The 13,508-nt window shown below is 35.7% G+C and overlaps 1 protein-coding gene across 1 annotated transcript in view; it reads left to right on the top strand.

Annotated features, from left to right (window-relative positions):
* The window catches only part of APAF1 (apoptotic peptidase activating factor 1), a 37,975-nt gene extending 25,266 nt beyond the window's left edge, over window positions 1-12,709 (top strand). The window contains exons 21-28 of the mRNA XM_083851312.1: window positions 618-737; window positions 3,194-3,319; window positions 3,650-3,775; window positions 6,088-6,207; window positions 6,487-6,612; window positions 7,403-7,528; window positions 7,974-8,120; window positions 11,091-12,709. Of these exons, the coding sequence (XP_083707438.1) occupies window positions 618-737; window positions 3,194-3,319; window positions 3,650-3,775; window positions 6,088-6,207; window positions 6,487-6,612; window positions 7,403-7,528; window positions 7,974-8,120; window positions 11,091-11,234 (1,035 nt within the window). The 3' untranslated portion in view covers window positions 11,235-12,709. The remainder of the gene's footprint in view (window positions 1-617; window positions 738-3,193; window positions 3,320-3,649; window positions 3,776-6,087; window positions 6,208-6,486; window positions 6,613-7,402; window positions 7,529-7,973; window positions 8,121-11,090) is intronic.
* Window positions 12,710-13,508: the final 799 nt, after the last annotated feature.

Genomic DNA, 13,508 nt, shown 5'->3' with positions numbered 1-13,508 from the left:
TTTTGCATATTTAAGTCCAGTGGCTCTTCAAGAGTAATTGTAACCTATCTTGTTTTAGGTTTTATCTACATAAAAAATTGTGAACTATTTTGAGGGTTCTTTTGTAAGCTTACAAAGTTGATGTTTCTTTCATTATTAGATATATTTGTGTGTTAATATTTAAGATAAATTCCTGTAGTTGTAATGCCTCATTAAAAACTGTGTAAGTTGAACTGTAGCTTACCAAAATAACATTTCCTTCTTTCCAAGTTGACACTTAACATTCTTAACGTTTTGAAAGCAATTGAAATATAGAAATCGGTACTTAATGTTTATTGTAATTGAATTTTAACACTCTTTGAAATGGAAAATTGTGGACTGTATAGCTATGATACCAAATACAGAGGAGTCTGCTGGTCAGCCTTGGAAAAAAAAGTAGTTCTGTTTCATCTATTGGAATCACTATAGTAATTGCACAACCTCACCTAGTAAATAAATATAGAAGGAGGATAACTTCACTGTTTTACAGTTAAAGTTACTTGCAAGTTTATGTGACTTAGATGTATAGGTACTCAGCAAGTTTTATATCTTGTCCTTTAATAAAACTAATGAAATAAAACTAATGTGTTCTTCAACAGATTTGGGAAACGAACAAGGTGTGCAAGTCTTCTGATGCTGTGCTAAAAAGTGAACTAGACGCTGTATTTCACAATGGTGAAGTGATGATTTTAGCAATTTACAATCAGAAGTATATACAAGTAAGCTGTATTTCTCAATGCATTGGTACATTTGAATGTTATCTGCAAATCTCAGTAGGAGAGAGGAAGAACTGAAAGAACTGCTTGTTCATTACTTCTAGCAGCTGAATCTGTAGCAGATGACTCTTAATGTATGGTAACATTTTTATTTCTAGGAACTCTGCCTAGTTTAGTAAGCAAAAACTGAAGATTGAGGGGAAGTTTCCACACTGACGTAGGAACTGAAGCTCGATGTGGAGGAACAAAACTGTTTTTTCTTCAAGACTCGGGAGGTTGTGAGCCCTGGAAGTGTGCTCAGACATGCACAGCAATATGCACAGTGTACAGTACAGATAGACAAGGTGTTGTTACACAACACAGGTACCTAATGCATCAGACCTACTGCTGAAGTAATAATCTCAAACTGGGGTAATGATACATATAAGCCCACGTCAGCCTGGTAGCCTTAGGACAGCATAGAACCTTTTGTGTTCTAAAAAAAATCATTAATAGTGTATATACTATTTTTACTGTGAGACTTCCTCCCCACCACCTCGTGTGCCAAGTAATAATACAGCAACTTTCAACATATTTTTTTTGCCATTCTGTGATAGCAAAAGCACGGACATTTTTTTTGTTGTTTTTGTTTGTTTTTAGCATGATTCTCTCATATATCAAATAATGTCAGTTGATAGGATTTTCTATGAAGTGAAGGCAATCAGGCTATTCTTTTCTTATTCACTCAGGTTATTCTTTTACTTGATTACAACTGTTCAAAAGCAAAAACATTTTCGTATTTGTTGCAGAGTGCTGCTTATGCAAACTGATTGTGTGTGAAGCCATAAAATGGGCAATGCTGTGCCTTTGGCTATGAGGTAGCTATTTCAGGTATTTAGCCTAAAGCAGCAGCTGTCTAGGGTAGAACCTTTGTTCTGGCGTGTGAAATCAGTGAATTCTTATAGCTGGATATGTAGGTAGGTGAGTGTTGGAATAGATTCTGCCGCCCTGCAGGACATGGTGCAGATAATCTCTTTGTGTAGGGTCGTGTCCTTTCTCCTAGTTTGGCCAGACACAAGCATGTAAGCTATGTAATCGTGGCTAATCAGCATGACCATCGTCTTTATTTCTAGTCCTAGAGTTCCTTGGGATTTCCTCTTTTTCTTTTCCTATTTTCTGTCTGTCTTTTTTCTGTCCTGTCAGCAAATTAGCCAGTTCTTACTCTACCTAAAAATTCTGTTTAAAAAAAAAAAAAGGAAACTTTAAGTGGAATATTGATGATATTTGAATAATAGGTAATATAGCTATAGAAATAATTCAAGTGTCTCCATCAGAGCCTTGGCAATAAAGATATTTTTGACTTAGAGCCAACAGGAAGCAGTAAATGTTGAAATTAAAATTTGTGTGAACATTTCAAATATGTGAGAAAAGAAGCTGTAACAGCCACAGTGAAGAGAAAAAACACAATGAATGGAGTTGAATTACTCCTCACATGTAAATGGGTGTAGGATAGTCTATTCTTTAATTTTCCAGAATTATAAAATCTGTAAAACTACTATGTAATGGTGTAATCTGACTGCCATCTAAATTAGTAGATCTGAGATGTGTGTCTATTAGTAGTATATTTCTATTATAGCTTTCTAGTTGAACCTTTTCCTTGAGGAAGTTGGTGCTTAGATTTGCTGCCCTAAATACAGTATTTTGACATCCTGGAGAGGTGCAGTCATGAGAGAAGACTTTATTGTAGTAAGAGAATAGGTTTTTCACCTTCGTACAAGAAGAGAAATTGACCAAAAAGACAAATTGCAGTTAAGCATGTGTACTGTAATTCCACAGTAAATCTCTACTATCACATCTGTAGTTTTTCTCCTAACTGTGATGTTTTACCTTTTGCAATTAGTAAATTAGTAATTTCTCAGAAATGATTTCCTACTCACCTTTTGATGTACTGTATGGTTGTTTTTAAATACATCATACTGGTAGATTTTTTTTTTTTTGTAAATCATTGTATTCTAAAGATTTTTTTTCTTCCCCCTGGAGAATTAATTTGAGGGCAACACTGAGTTGAAATTTGGTGCACTGTATATGCTAATAAGTTTTAAGTCATACTTCTGCTCCGTTTGGCATGAATTGGAAAATCTGTCTGGCAAGTAGCTTTGAGCTCAGAGCTTCTTATATGGCTTTTGAAATCTAGGAATAACATGTTGAGTTACTGTTTTCTGTACTCAAACTTTTAAAAGCCTTCTAATATTGAGGTGTTCTTCCTTCTGCAAACTTTTCCCATTCAGAGAGCGTTCCGTTCTATGGAGGTGGTTACACTGACCTTTAAAGAAGTTGATTTATGAAAGTAACTGATCCAGATAATTCAAATTTTAGAAACTGACAAACTATTCTCTTACCATTCTTAGCTCTCTCTTGTAATTTATTTTACTTTACATTTTAAAATATTTTATTAACTTAATTAACTTCCTGTCTTGCAGCTCATTAATGGAAATACAGACAACATTATTATGCAGACAGAACCTCAGGAATCCCTAATTTGCTGCTGTTGCTTAAGTGAAGATCTAAAATTTGCAGCATTTGGACAGGAGAATGGAACAGTAAAGGTATTATATCGTAAACTTTATTTAAAACAATAGGAAAAAATACTTTTATTTAAAAGAATGTCATTTTAATGACTCTACAATCATATTCTTTAGTATAGTACTTTAAAGTTTTTATGTTTGAGTGCTGCTGAAATGCCAATAATTTAGAGGTAATATTAATAACATAGCTCTGCATTTCTTTTTACCAAATACTGAGCTCATGCAATTTTTGTGTTGACTGAGAATGATGTATTTAGTCTCTTTATTACTTAAAAAGAATTTAGAAGTTCTTCTCTTCCTTTCTATAAACTATGTAAAGTAAATAGATTTACTGCATTCTTCATTGTAAAGGTATTACAGTTGTTGGATGGGAAAGTTCTGAATTACCGGGAGGCCTACAGGACATCCGTGCAGCATTGTCGGTTTACCTCTGATTGTCAGACTCTGATTTCAAGTGCTCATGACGCAGTAATACAGGTTTGGAAGATATATTTTAAAAGATTATATTGTACCCAAAAGCTCATTTAAAACGATCTTTTCTACTATACCTAATGTAAACTTAGTCAATGTCTACTGTATTGTGTGTGTGGAACCATTTTGGTTCTGTGCATTTTGAATGGAGCATCTTTATGTTGCATAAGGGTAAGTTGGTACTCTTGGTTCTATTGTTGCTTTAATTGATGCTTTCCAGCTTTTGCACTTTGCAAGTAATTTATTTGTTGCCAAGGAATTGAAAATAAAAAGTTACTTTTCTCTGGATGACCAGAAACAGGAAGCAGCAAGTTAGAGCACCAGACAGAGGCAAGGGGCTCTAGAAATTGTGCCCTCTATTTATACCCTACAGACTAATGAGTATTACACAGTTCTGTTTTTAATACTGTGGATGATAGAACTAACTCCTGTCAGTTGGGTGAAAAGAAAGATTAATTTTTGAACAAGATAACAGTTCAGATTACATAAGTGAAGGGCTTGGGATGCAACCCAGCATTGGCTAAGTATCGTGGGTCTGTCAGTGGGCTTGCCTATATTGTGTAAGGGAATAGGATTAAAAGACCCATCTCTGAGTGGGCTGGTGCTGAGTACAGATACTAGCTAGACATAGAATGACTGCACTAACGTAGGCTCAAATTAATAAACTAAGCCTAGCTACTAAACTAGTATTAGAGCTCATATCAGGGACGCACTTTTGAAGTGAATCTCCTGGCCATTTATACTTTGTGCTTTAGTTTGCGCTTGCAGCACAGTTGCAGGTATGCAGACAGGATTCCTAAAGTGAACTAAAGTGTGTGTACTCCAGCTACGTATGGACATTCAGTTAATACAACCAAACTTGAGTTTGAAATAAAACCTCCAAAATCCCCATGGATGCTGGTCCTCGAGCACTGTTTTGCTCAGCGATCTATTTCAACTTCTCTTCTACCTACTTGCTAATGTACATATAGACTATGCTGTGTCCTACTTCGATTTTTGTTTTGCTCTGACTGCACGGAACTTGTGGGTCTGAGGCTAGCTTGACTGCCTTCGCTATGGCACTCACTCACTACTAGTTAAGGTAGTAGTATGGACAGCTCGCCAGTTTATCACCTTTCTGATGTGGGTGCTTTTTTGCCTAGGTCCTCAGCTCCCCCTAGTGGACAGTGCACCAGATGTCATCTGACCATGTTTGGTTACTGTTCTTTCTTTGATGCAGAAAGCCTATTAATTTGAAAAGCAATTAAATCATCGCTATTTAAATTAAATTGAGGTTGAATAGCTTCTGTAAGGTAAAATGACACTTCTTCAATTTTCATTGAATAGTTAAATTAAAAATAGGAATGTAATTTTGCTATCAAAACAAATTGAAATGATATTGCATTAAAAGTACACTTTAAAAATACAAAAGAAATTTAAATCAGGTATAGAGAAGTATGAGGTCTTCCAGATAACAGAAATGTATTTATTGCAGTAATCAGAGGTTGGAAGTGGAAAACTTTTGGGGTGCCTAGAAAATGATGGTTTTGCCTTTTTTTTTAATTACCACTAAGTTTTTATAGAATCATAAAATCACAGTATATTCCAAGTTGGAAGGGACCCGCAAGGATCATTTGAGGCCAACTCTTGGCTCCGCACAGGACCACACAGAAATCAGACCATTTGTCTGGTGGTCAAGCCTGTCCCAGTGCCCGACCACCCTCTGGGTGCAGAACCTTTCCCTAACCCCCAGCCTGACCCTCCCCTGTCCCAGCTCCATGCCATTCCCTCGGGTCCTGTCGCTGTCCCCAGAGAGCAGAGCTCAGCGCCTGCCCCTCCGCTCCCCTCGTGAGGGAGCTGCAGGCCGCCATGAGGCCTCCCCTCAGCCTGCTCTGCTCTGGGCTGAACAAACCAAGGGACCTCAGCTGCTCCTCATACGTCCTGCCCTCTAGACTCTTCGCCATCCTTATAGCACTCTTTTGGATGCTCTCTAATACTTTTATGCCCTTATATTGTGGTGCACAAAACTGTACTCAATGCTTGAGGTGAGGCCACACCAGTGCAGTAGACAGTCACTTCCCTTGACCAGCTAGCTGTGCTGTGCTCGATGTACCCCAGGATACAGTTGACTCTTTTGGCTGCCAAGCAATTAAAGCAAATTATCCCATAGGTTGATTATTAAGTATTACAGCATGCCTCCTCAATATCTTACCTTTTAATAAGTTGCCACCTCCATAAAACCTTTTTGCATTTCTTGCGGGTTAAAAATAAATCAGCTATTTCATTCTTCAGTTATGTTTGATATATATATTTTTAAAGTATTCCATCTTTATAATTAGGTATGGAATTGGCAGCTGAACGAATGTGTCTTTCTAAGAGGGCACAAGGAAGCTATCAAGGACTTTAGGCTTCTGGAAAGTGCAAAACTTCTTTCTTGGTCATTTGATGGAACAGTTAAGGTAAGTAAAAGACTGTTTATTGACAAATTGTGTAATACATTTTGCTATCTTTTTATTGTATTTTTATTATATTTATTTATACAGTTTATTGATCTTAAAATGGAAGCTGCAGAGACTTAAGACGAAAATATGTTTTCTATTTCTAGTAAGATTTATATTGTTACATTTTAGCAAAAGCTGAGCTTTATCTCTTATGTATTGTCCTGTAAGATGCATGCTTTAAAATTTTTTTTTTTTTAGTGTTATAGTGGAAAAATAGGGTACTTTCGTATTTTGTAGGTTTGGAATATCATCACTGGAAACACAGAAAAAGATTTTGCTTGCCATGGAGGTGCTGTTCTTTCCTGTGCTGTTTCACCTGATGGTAGGAAGTTTTCATCTACTTCTGCTGACAAAACTGCAAAGGTTGGTTGCTTTGTATACAAAAATAAACACAATACCTTGTTTGGCCTGAAATGTCTGCTATATTTTTTATTATGAGGTAACAGGTGATTATTTGTTATCCTGTTGTATTTCTAGTGTTAAGTTTCCTATATGTGTGAAGATGTTTCTAATGCTGTTACAGGCATTCAGAATTGATCTGGATATAATTTGAGGCTGTCCTGGTGACCTCTATACAAATAAAATACACATTTAATGCAGACGTCTGTGCAGAACATTTCATTTACTTTTCTCTATTGATTTCTCTGTTAATAGCCTAGTGATATAGTTTGGAAATATAAATTAAGAAAATTTCTGAAACTTCTAGAGAAAGTGTTGTCCATAGTTGCTGGTATCATTTCTGTTCAGAAGCTAGGCTCAAAAAGTAGTGAAATGTTAAATGTTCTGGGGCTACCCCATTAGCTTTTTAAAGTGTCCCATTAGCTTTTTTAAATATAGTTTTGAATTGACTGATGAATCCTTTTTCTAGGGACAATTCTATGAACTTCGTTATAAACGAATCAGTTGCATTAAAGAGCATGTTCCAAAGAAAAATATGTTCGCACTTGGTTCTGTAATTTGTAGCAAATGCATTCTTGTGTGATTAATAAAAAGAAACAGGCTATGGTATAATCCGTACATAAGTAAACACATATATGCCTATATATATATATAAAGTACTTTGTACATTTGAACACTAAACCTTTTATAGAAAAAGTGGATGAAGTCATAATTGTTTGTAAAATTACTGTTTTTACTCTTCTTTTTAATTTAGATATGGAGCTTTGAAAGTTCATGTGTTCTTCATGAGCTGAAAGGTCATGAAGCCTGTGTGCGGTGCTGTACTTTCTCTCCTAATAACAAATTACTAGCCACTGGGGATGACAAAGGAGATATAAGGGTACTGCTTTTACCTTGTTGTTTATTTTATAATTCAATTGATAGTTCTCATACTAAAGAATTCTAATAGTTTGTGTTCTGCATGTCTAATTAATTAACATAGTGAATATCAGACAGTTGAAAATAACAAAGATACTTTGAATGTTAATACAGGGAGACAGTAGTTTGTAAACATATTAATAGGTTTATGTTCCATGAATGCTGAGGAACTATGATTCACATGATTTACTGGCAATTCTACTGTGAATTGCATGTATGATTAAATTCTGCAAATATGATACAGTGGTAAGATGGGAGCCCATTTTGGGTGGTTAGTCTGTCACTTCAAATAGAATGTTTATTTAAAAAAAGATAATAATAATATGGGAACACATATTTCAGCTTTCCTTATTGGAGATTTTTTTTGCCTAAGTTCACTTGTATACATAACCTTTTCTCTCTCTTAGATTTGGGACATTTTAACAGGTGGGTTACTTCACTTCTGCTCCCCAGTCACTGTAGATGAAGGAGAACCAACACACGGTGGCTGGGTAACCGACCTCTCGTTTTCACCTGACAGTGAGATGCTTGTGTCATCTGGAGGCTATCTTAAGGTAAGCCCTGAAATAATAAAATACTCTAACATACCTAATTAAAAGGCAATGCACTGATAATTCTAAAGGAAAACACAAATCTTACATGCTTAAAACAAACAAACCGTACATGTTTTCCTTAAAACAAGACCACTCCATTTTCGTGATTGTCTGGCACTTTTCACTTTTCTTCTCCAATCTGAAAGCTCCCTGAATATGTCTTAAGAATTCTTCAGACTTCTAGGATGGAGTTGGTTTTTGAACTCCATATGTGCTATTGTTCACAGAGTTCAAGAAACAATTAGGAACTTGAGAATTTTATTAGCAAAGACCTTCATTAACATTTTTAATATTAAGGATCTCAGTCATTTCTGTTTGCTTTAATATCCTCTCAATTTCAGCAGCAATATGTTCTTTCTAATGAGCAGAAAAATAATCCTTTTTTTTTTTTTTTTAAGATAACTGAGTTTTATTTTTTTTCATAAATAAAAATTCAGAAGGCATTGTAAGGGGGAATATTCTGCCTTGAAAGACGTTCTGTAGGTAACTATTGGAAAATGGTATGTTGGAACTGAGAAACTCAGTCTTCATTAGTCTTTCGTTGCTCAGAGTTGTACTAGACAGGAAAAGCATAGGTCTGTCTTTAAGTCTGTGAATTGGGTTCCTCATAATTTTAAATTTCTCATGAGTTTTATTTTTTCCCCTCATGCAGTAGCTAACACCTTAGTTGAAGTGGGGTGTGTGTGTATGTGCGTGTGCACATGTACCAACAGCTAAGAGACCAAGGAGGGGTTGGATGGATGGATGGATGACCATTTGTGGAGTTCTCATTTCACAAAGTGCCAAAGGGTAGTTAATTGTTGGTCAGTGGATGAGCATTGGTTGTGCTACCAGACTAATTCTTTCAAGTCAGTTAGTAACCACTAAACAAAGACCATTGAATTGTCTAATTTTGCATTGAAAACATTTTCTGACATTCATTTCTTCTTAAAGAATAAGGCATGCATCCTGTTTGTAGTTTCCTTCGTGTTTTGTCTTGTGGTTACAAAGTATGGTGTTGTGATGGTTCTTAGTTGTCAAATGGTTTAGGATGTTAGGGACCTCTGGATCTCATCTAATCCAGCCAGTTGTTTAGAGTGTTAGGTAAGATTGCTTAGGGCCTTGCCGTGACAAATCTTTCCCCTCCAACCGAAACAGGGAGCTCTCTGGGCCCTGAGAGAAGAGTCTGGCTCTGTCATCACTAACCATCTTTTTGGTAGTTGAAGATGGCAGTTAGCCTTCTCCAGGCTAAACATATTCAATACTCTATCTCTCTTCTATGACCTGTTCCAGGCATCCAGCCATCTCAGTGGCCATGTACTGAACTTGCTGCAGTCTGTCAGCCTCTTTCCTGTACTGGAGGAGGGAGCTCAACACACAGTGACTAAATTGCTGCTTTTTGAATCTAGCAGTCCACCCAGTTTGTCACCTACAATATATTCCACCCACCCAGTCTTTATCTCTCCAGTTTGACTACAAGATAATATGGGAGACCATAGTGAAGGTCTGACTATAGTTAAGGTAAATCACATCCACCGCTCTTGCCGTGGTGTTTACAGAGCCACCATTAATGTCATAGAAGTCAACTGGGTGGTTTGGCATGATTTGTTTTGGTAAATCCATGCTGGCTGTTAATGACTGCTGTCTTGTCATTCATGTGCCTTGGAATGGCTTCCTGAAAACTTGTTACATAATATTCCCAGGGACTGCAGTGAAGATTATTGGCCTGTATTTCCCAGGGTTGTCCTTTCCCTTTTTAGAAAATTGGAATGGCAAATGCCATTTTCTCATCACTGAGACCAGATTCTGTCACCGTGTCTTCTCAAAGTATTGTATTACTGTTTTTCTTTCAAAATCTACAGGTGGATGAGTATGATGTGCATGCAAACACACCCATACAAACTCCTTTTTAAAGGGAGATCCTAGTCAGTGAAAGTCTGAAACATTTCAGGAGTTTGTACGTCAGAAAATTGAGTGGAGTTAGATTATGCTACATGGAACATACCTTTAAACAAATGATTCATTAAATAACAGACACTTTGGGAAAGGTGTTTTTAATCAAAACATAGCTGTGTAGTTACAAAACTGAATTATGCACACAACTACTATCGTTACATACTTCATGAAGTGAGTAAGTTAAAAAGTAGTAATGTCAGCTGCTTTTGTCAAAGGTAATCAAAATTAAGGGTAATCTGTTTCAGTATTTTTCTACTGCACTCAAATATTGGAACAGTAGAGGGTAGACTTCTTATTGGAACAAGTAAAAGGTTTTTGCTGGACTGATTTTGGTTCATTGTGGTCTCCAGTTCTTCTGAGAGCAGTATAAGAAATGTGAAACGATTCTACAGGCATGGAATAAACTGTTGGTAGAAGGTTGTTCTTTGTTACTACTGCTTACTGTACAGCCTCAACAACAACAAAAAAGGATGTACAGACTAACTGGAAAAAAGGCTGTCCTGCTGATGTAACTGAAAAAGGTTAATCTGTATAAGTGATTAATCCTTTTGTGATTCCAGTGAAGTGCGTGGGTTTTTTTGGTTTGCTTTTTTTTTTTTCACTTTAGCTATAGTTTCAGTTATACTGTATGGCAGTAAGTTTTGTGTATTCATTTGGTTGTATAAAAATACATAATCTTAAAAAAAAATTAGCTGTGCTACAGTTTACTTCTATTGATTGTATTTTATGAAAGAGCAGTACCTGAATTTGTTTTATATGTGTTCCTTAAATTGAACAGCTTCAGTCTTTTTGAAGTTTCTTTTCATCTGAAAGTCTTATATCTCTAGTAATTAGTCTTTCGCTAAACCTCTTCTATTTAAGATTGCTTGTATTTTTCTCCCTTAGCTCTACCTCTACGAGGAAAGCAGTCAATTGGGCTAGCCATGCTAGGCCTTTTTATATGATTTATTCTAACTGTACTTTAACTAACTGAAAGTGTATTGTTTTATTTTACAGTGGTGGAATGTAACTACTGGAGAATCCTTACAAACATTCTACACAAATGGAACTAACCTTAAGTCGATACATGTGTCCCCTGATTTCAAAGTGTACGTGACTGTTGATAATCTTGGTATTCTTTATGTATTACAGAAATTGTGATTAATGGGCTGAACATTGCAGAGATTAATTCATTTTTTTTGAGCTGGAAACAAATTCTGCTAATTTTTTGTCTCATTAAGCTGTGAATTATAGTGCAGTGTTGCATTCATGATGTTTTCATGCATATTTATGTACATTTGTGCACGTTTTGGCAAATTAATTTGCATTTAATTTTGTTTTTAATAAGCATTATTATAATATTTAAGTCTTGATTTGCATCTTAAGTATATTGCTTCCAATTTTTTAACAAAATTTTATTAAGATTTATTCAAATTAGGTGAAGTTAATAATAAAAGTCGGTAAAAAATAATAGGAATATAATAGGTAATGTATTTTGTGCTAAGGCTGATGGCTAAATGCTCTCTAGTCATGGACACAACCATACGATAAGAAAAAAAGTTTCCTATGATGCAAGGTTTTTCGTTTACAACAGAATGGAAAGAATTGGAGACATCCTTCATTTGAAAAATGAAATATCTTGGTGCTTCTAGTTCAAAACAAATCAAGTAGCTGTTCAGTTTTCAGCAGCATTGCTTCCCTCTTTCAATGAGAACCTTCATGCTTCTAACCTTGTGGAGATAAAAGTGTATTGTAACATGTACGAGCTATTTCTTGTTAAGGGGGACATCTTGAGTTCTGTTTGCTCGAGGCAAAATCTGAAGGGATATTGGAATTCAAGTGGAAGAGATTGTGCCACGTATCCATTCAGAGGATGAACAGAACTAACCAGCTAAACTGAGATTGGAAATTCTTTAAAAGACTTATATTGAAAAATATTAGGAAGTGTGAATTTTGGTTATTTTTCCTTTTGAAATTACTATTCAGTTAATCACTGTACGCAATAGAGACATTTTATTGTTGTCAGCTTTGTTTACATGAGATTCTTTGTACAGGGCTCTCTTTCCTGGTAATATGTGATTTTTTTATTTTTTACAGTCTATTTATAGATTCTATATGGACTAGAATCTTTGACATTTTGTACTTAATAATTGTACTTGACATATCTTTTGTGAATAATTAGTTAACTTTTTTTCTGAGGTGCCAGTAAGCCTTGTTCTAGTAAGTTGCCTCTCAACTACTATGATCAACTGCACAAGCATTAATGTCACGATTTTCATATTTTTGTTGTTGGCGGTAGAACACTTCATTTAAATACTTGATTGCCAAAGGTACATTAGTAAGTGTGTATCAAGTGATACTAAATAGTGAAATTCACACTTCTAGTAATTTTTGTGCGCATTACAGAAGATTTAATATACGTTCTTAATATCTGCCTGTTTTTGACAATCATTTTTTTCCTCTTTTCTAACTTGAAATTCCACTGTTTCTAAGGTGCTATTGAATACGGGTCGGGGTAATTAAAGTACTGCTGGCAGAAATGTAAAGAGAAAAAAATTGATAGAAAAAATGTAATGTTTTGTATTCTAAGTAAGTACAGCATTCAATAAAGATAATCCAAGTAATATTGGCTGAAATTATGAATGAATTTCAATTCTTGAGTGCGAGTTTGTTGTTGTTGTTGGTTTATTTTATTTCTTGTGGGATGGGAGGGAGGGGAAGTGCTGCCTTCTTTATTAAGTTCTATTGTGTCTTTATTGTCAATCTGAATATAATGCTACTTTTCAAACCACATCAAAACTTCTTTGGCAGATAAACAATAGTATTAAATATGATGATGGAGGAAAAAGTGAACAAAGGGAAACTGAAGCCTTGGAACATGTCCTTTAATGTTTGGGACATAGTTGCTTCTACTCTGTCTAGTTTATACAGACCTCATCAATATCCTCCCTGATTACCTGAAGGTGCAAGTAGTGGGATGCTCCTCTCAGCCAGTTTCCCTTGATTGCACAGGCAGTGCTGTCCTTACTGCACTGACCATGTTAGTCAACTTAGAGACCCAACTAGGTAAAAAGATATGGGATAAATGTTTCACATGAGAAACCAGGTCAGAAAGCTGTCTTTCATTACAGTGTTAATGAATCTTGAATGATAGGAAAATCTGATCACAGCTTAATGAAGAAAACGAATGATTGGATTTTATAGTGCATTTTGATTTTGAAGCAAGTGGGTGACAAGTAGCACATAAGCTTGGAAATGTGAGGAACATACAGTGCATTCTTGAATTATTCTTCAAGGATGACAGCACCGTAGGATTGTGTTGCTGCCACGGGGGAAGCTGTGCTTCATAGAAGGTGGTGTTAGAGTCTGGACGTTGGCATTTATGTACAAATGGATGGAGTTGACTACTAAGACTTCATAGGTGTGGTGAAAGAA

This window comes from Anser anser, assembly GCF_964211835.1.
Source record: "Anser anser genome assembly, chromosome: 1".
Classification (NCBI taxonomy): Eukaryota; Metazoa; Chordata; class Aves; order Anseriformes; family Anatidae; genus Anser; species Anser anser.
The sequence above is the reverse complement of the archived record's forward strand: the minus strand, read 5'-3'. Positions and strand labels throughout refer to the sequence as shown.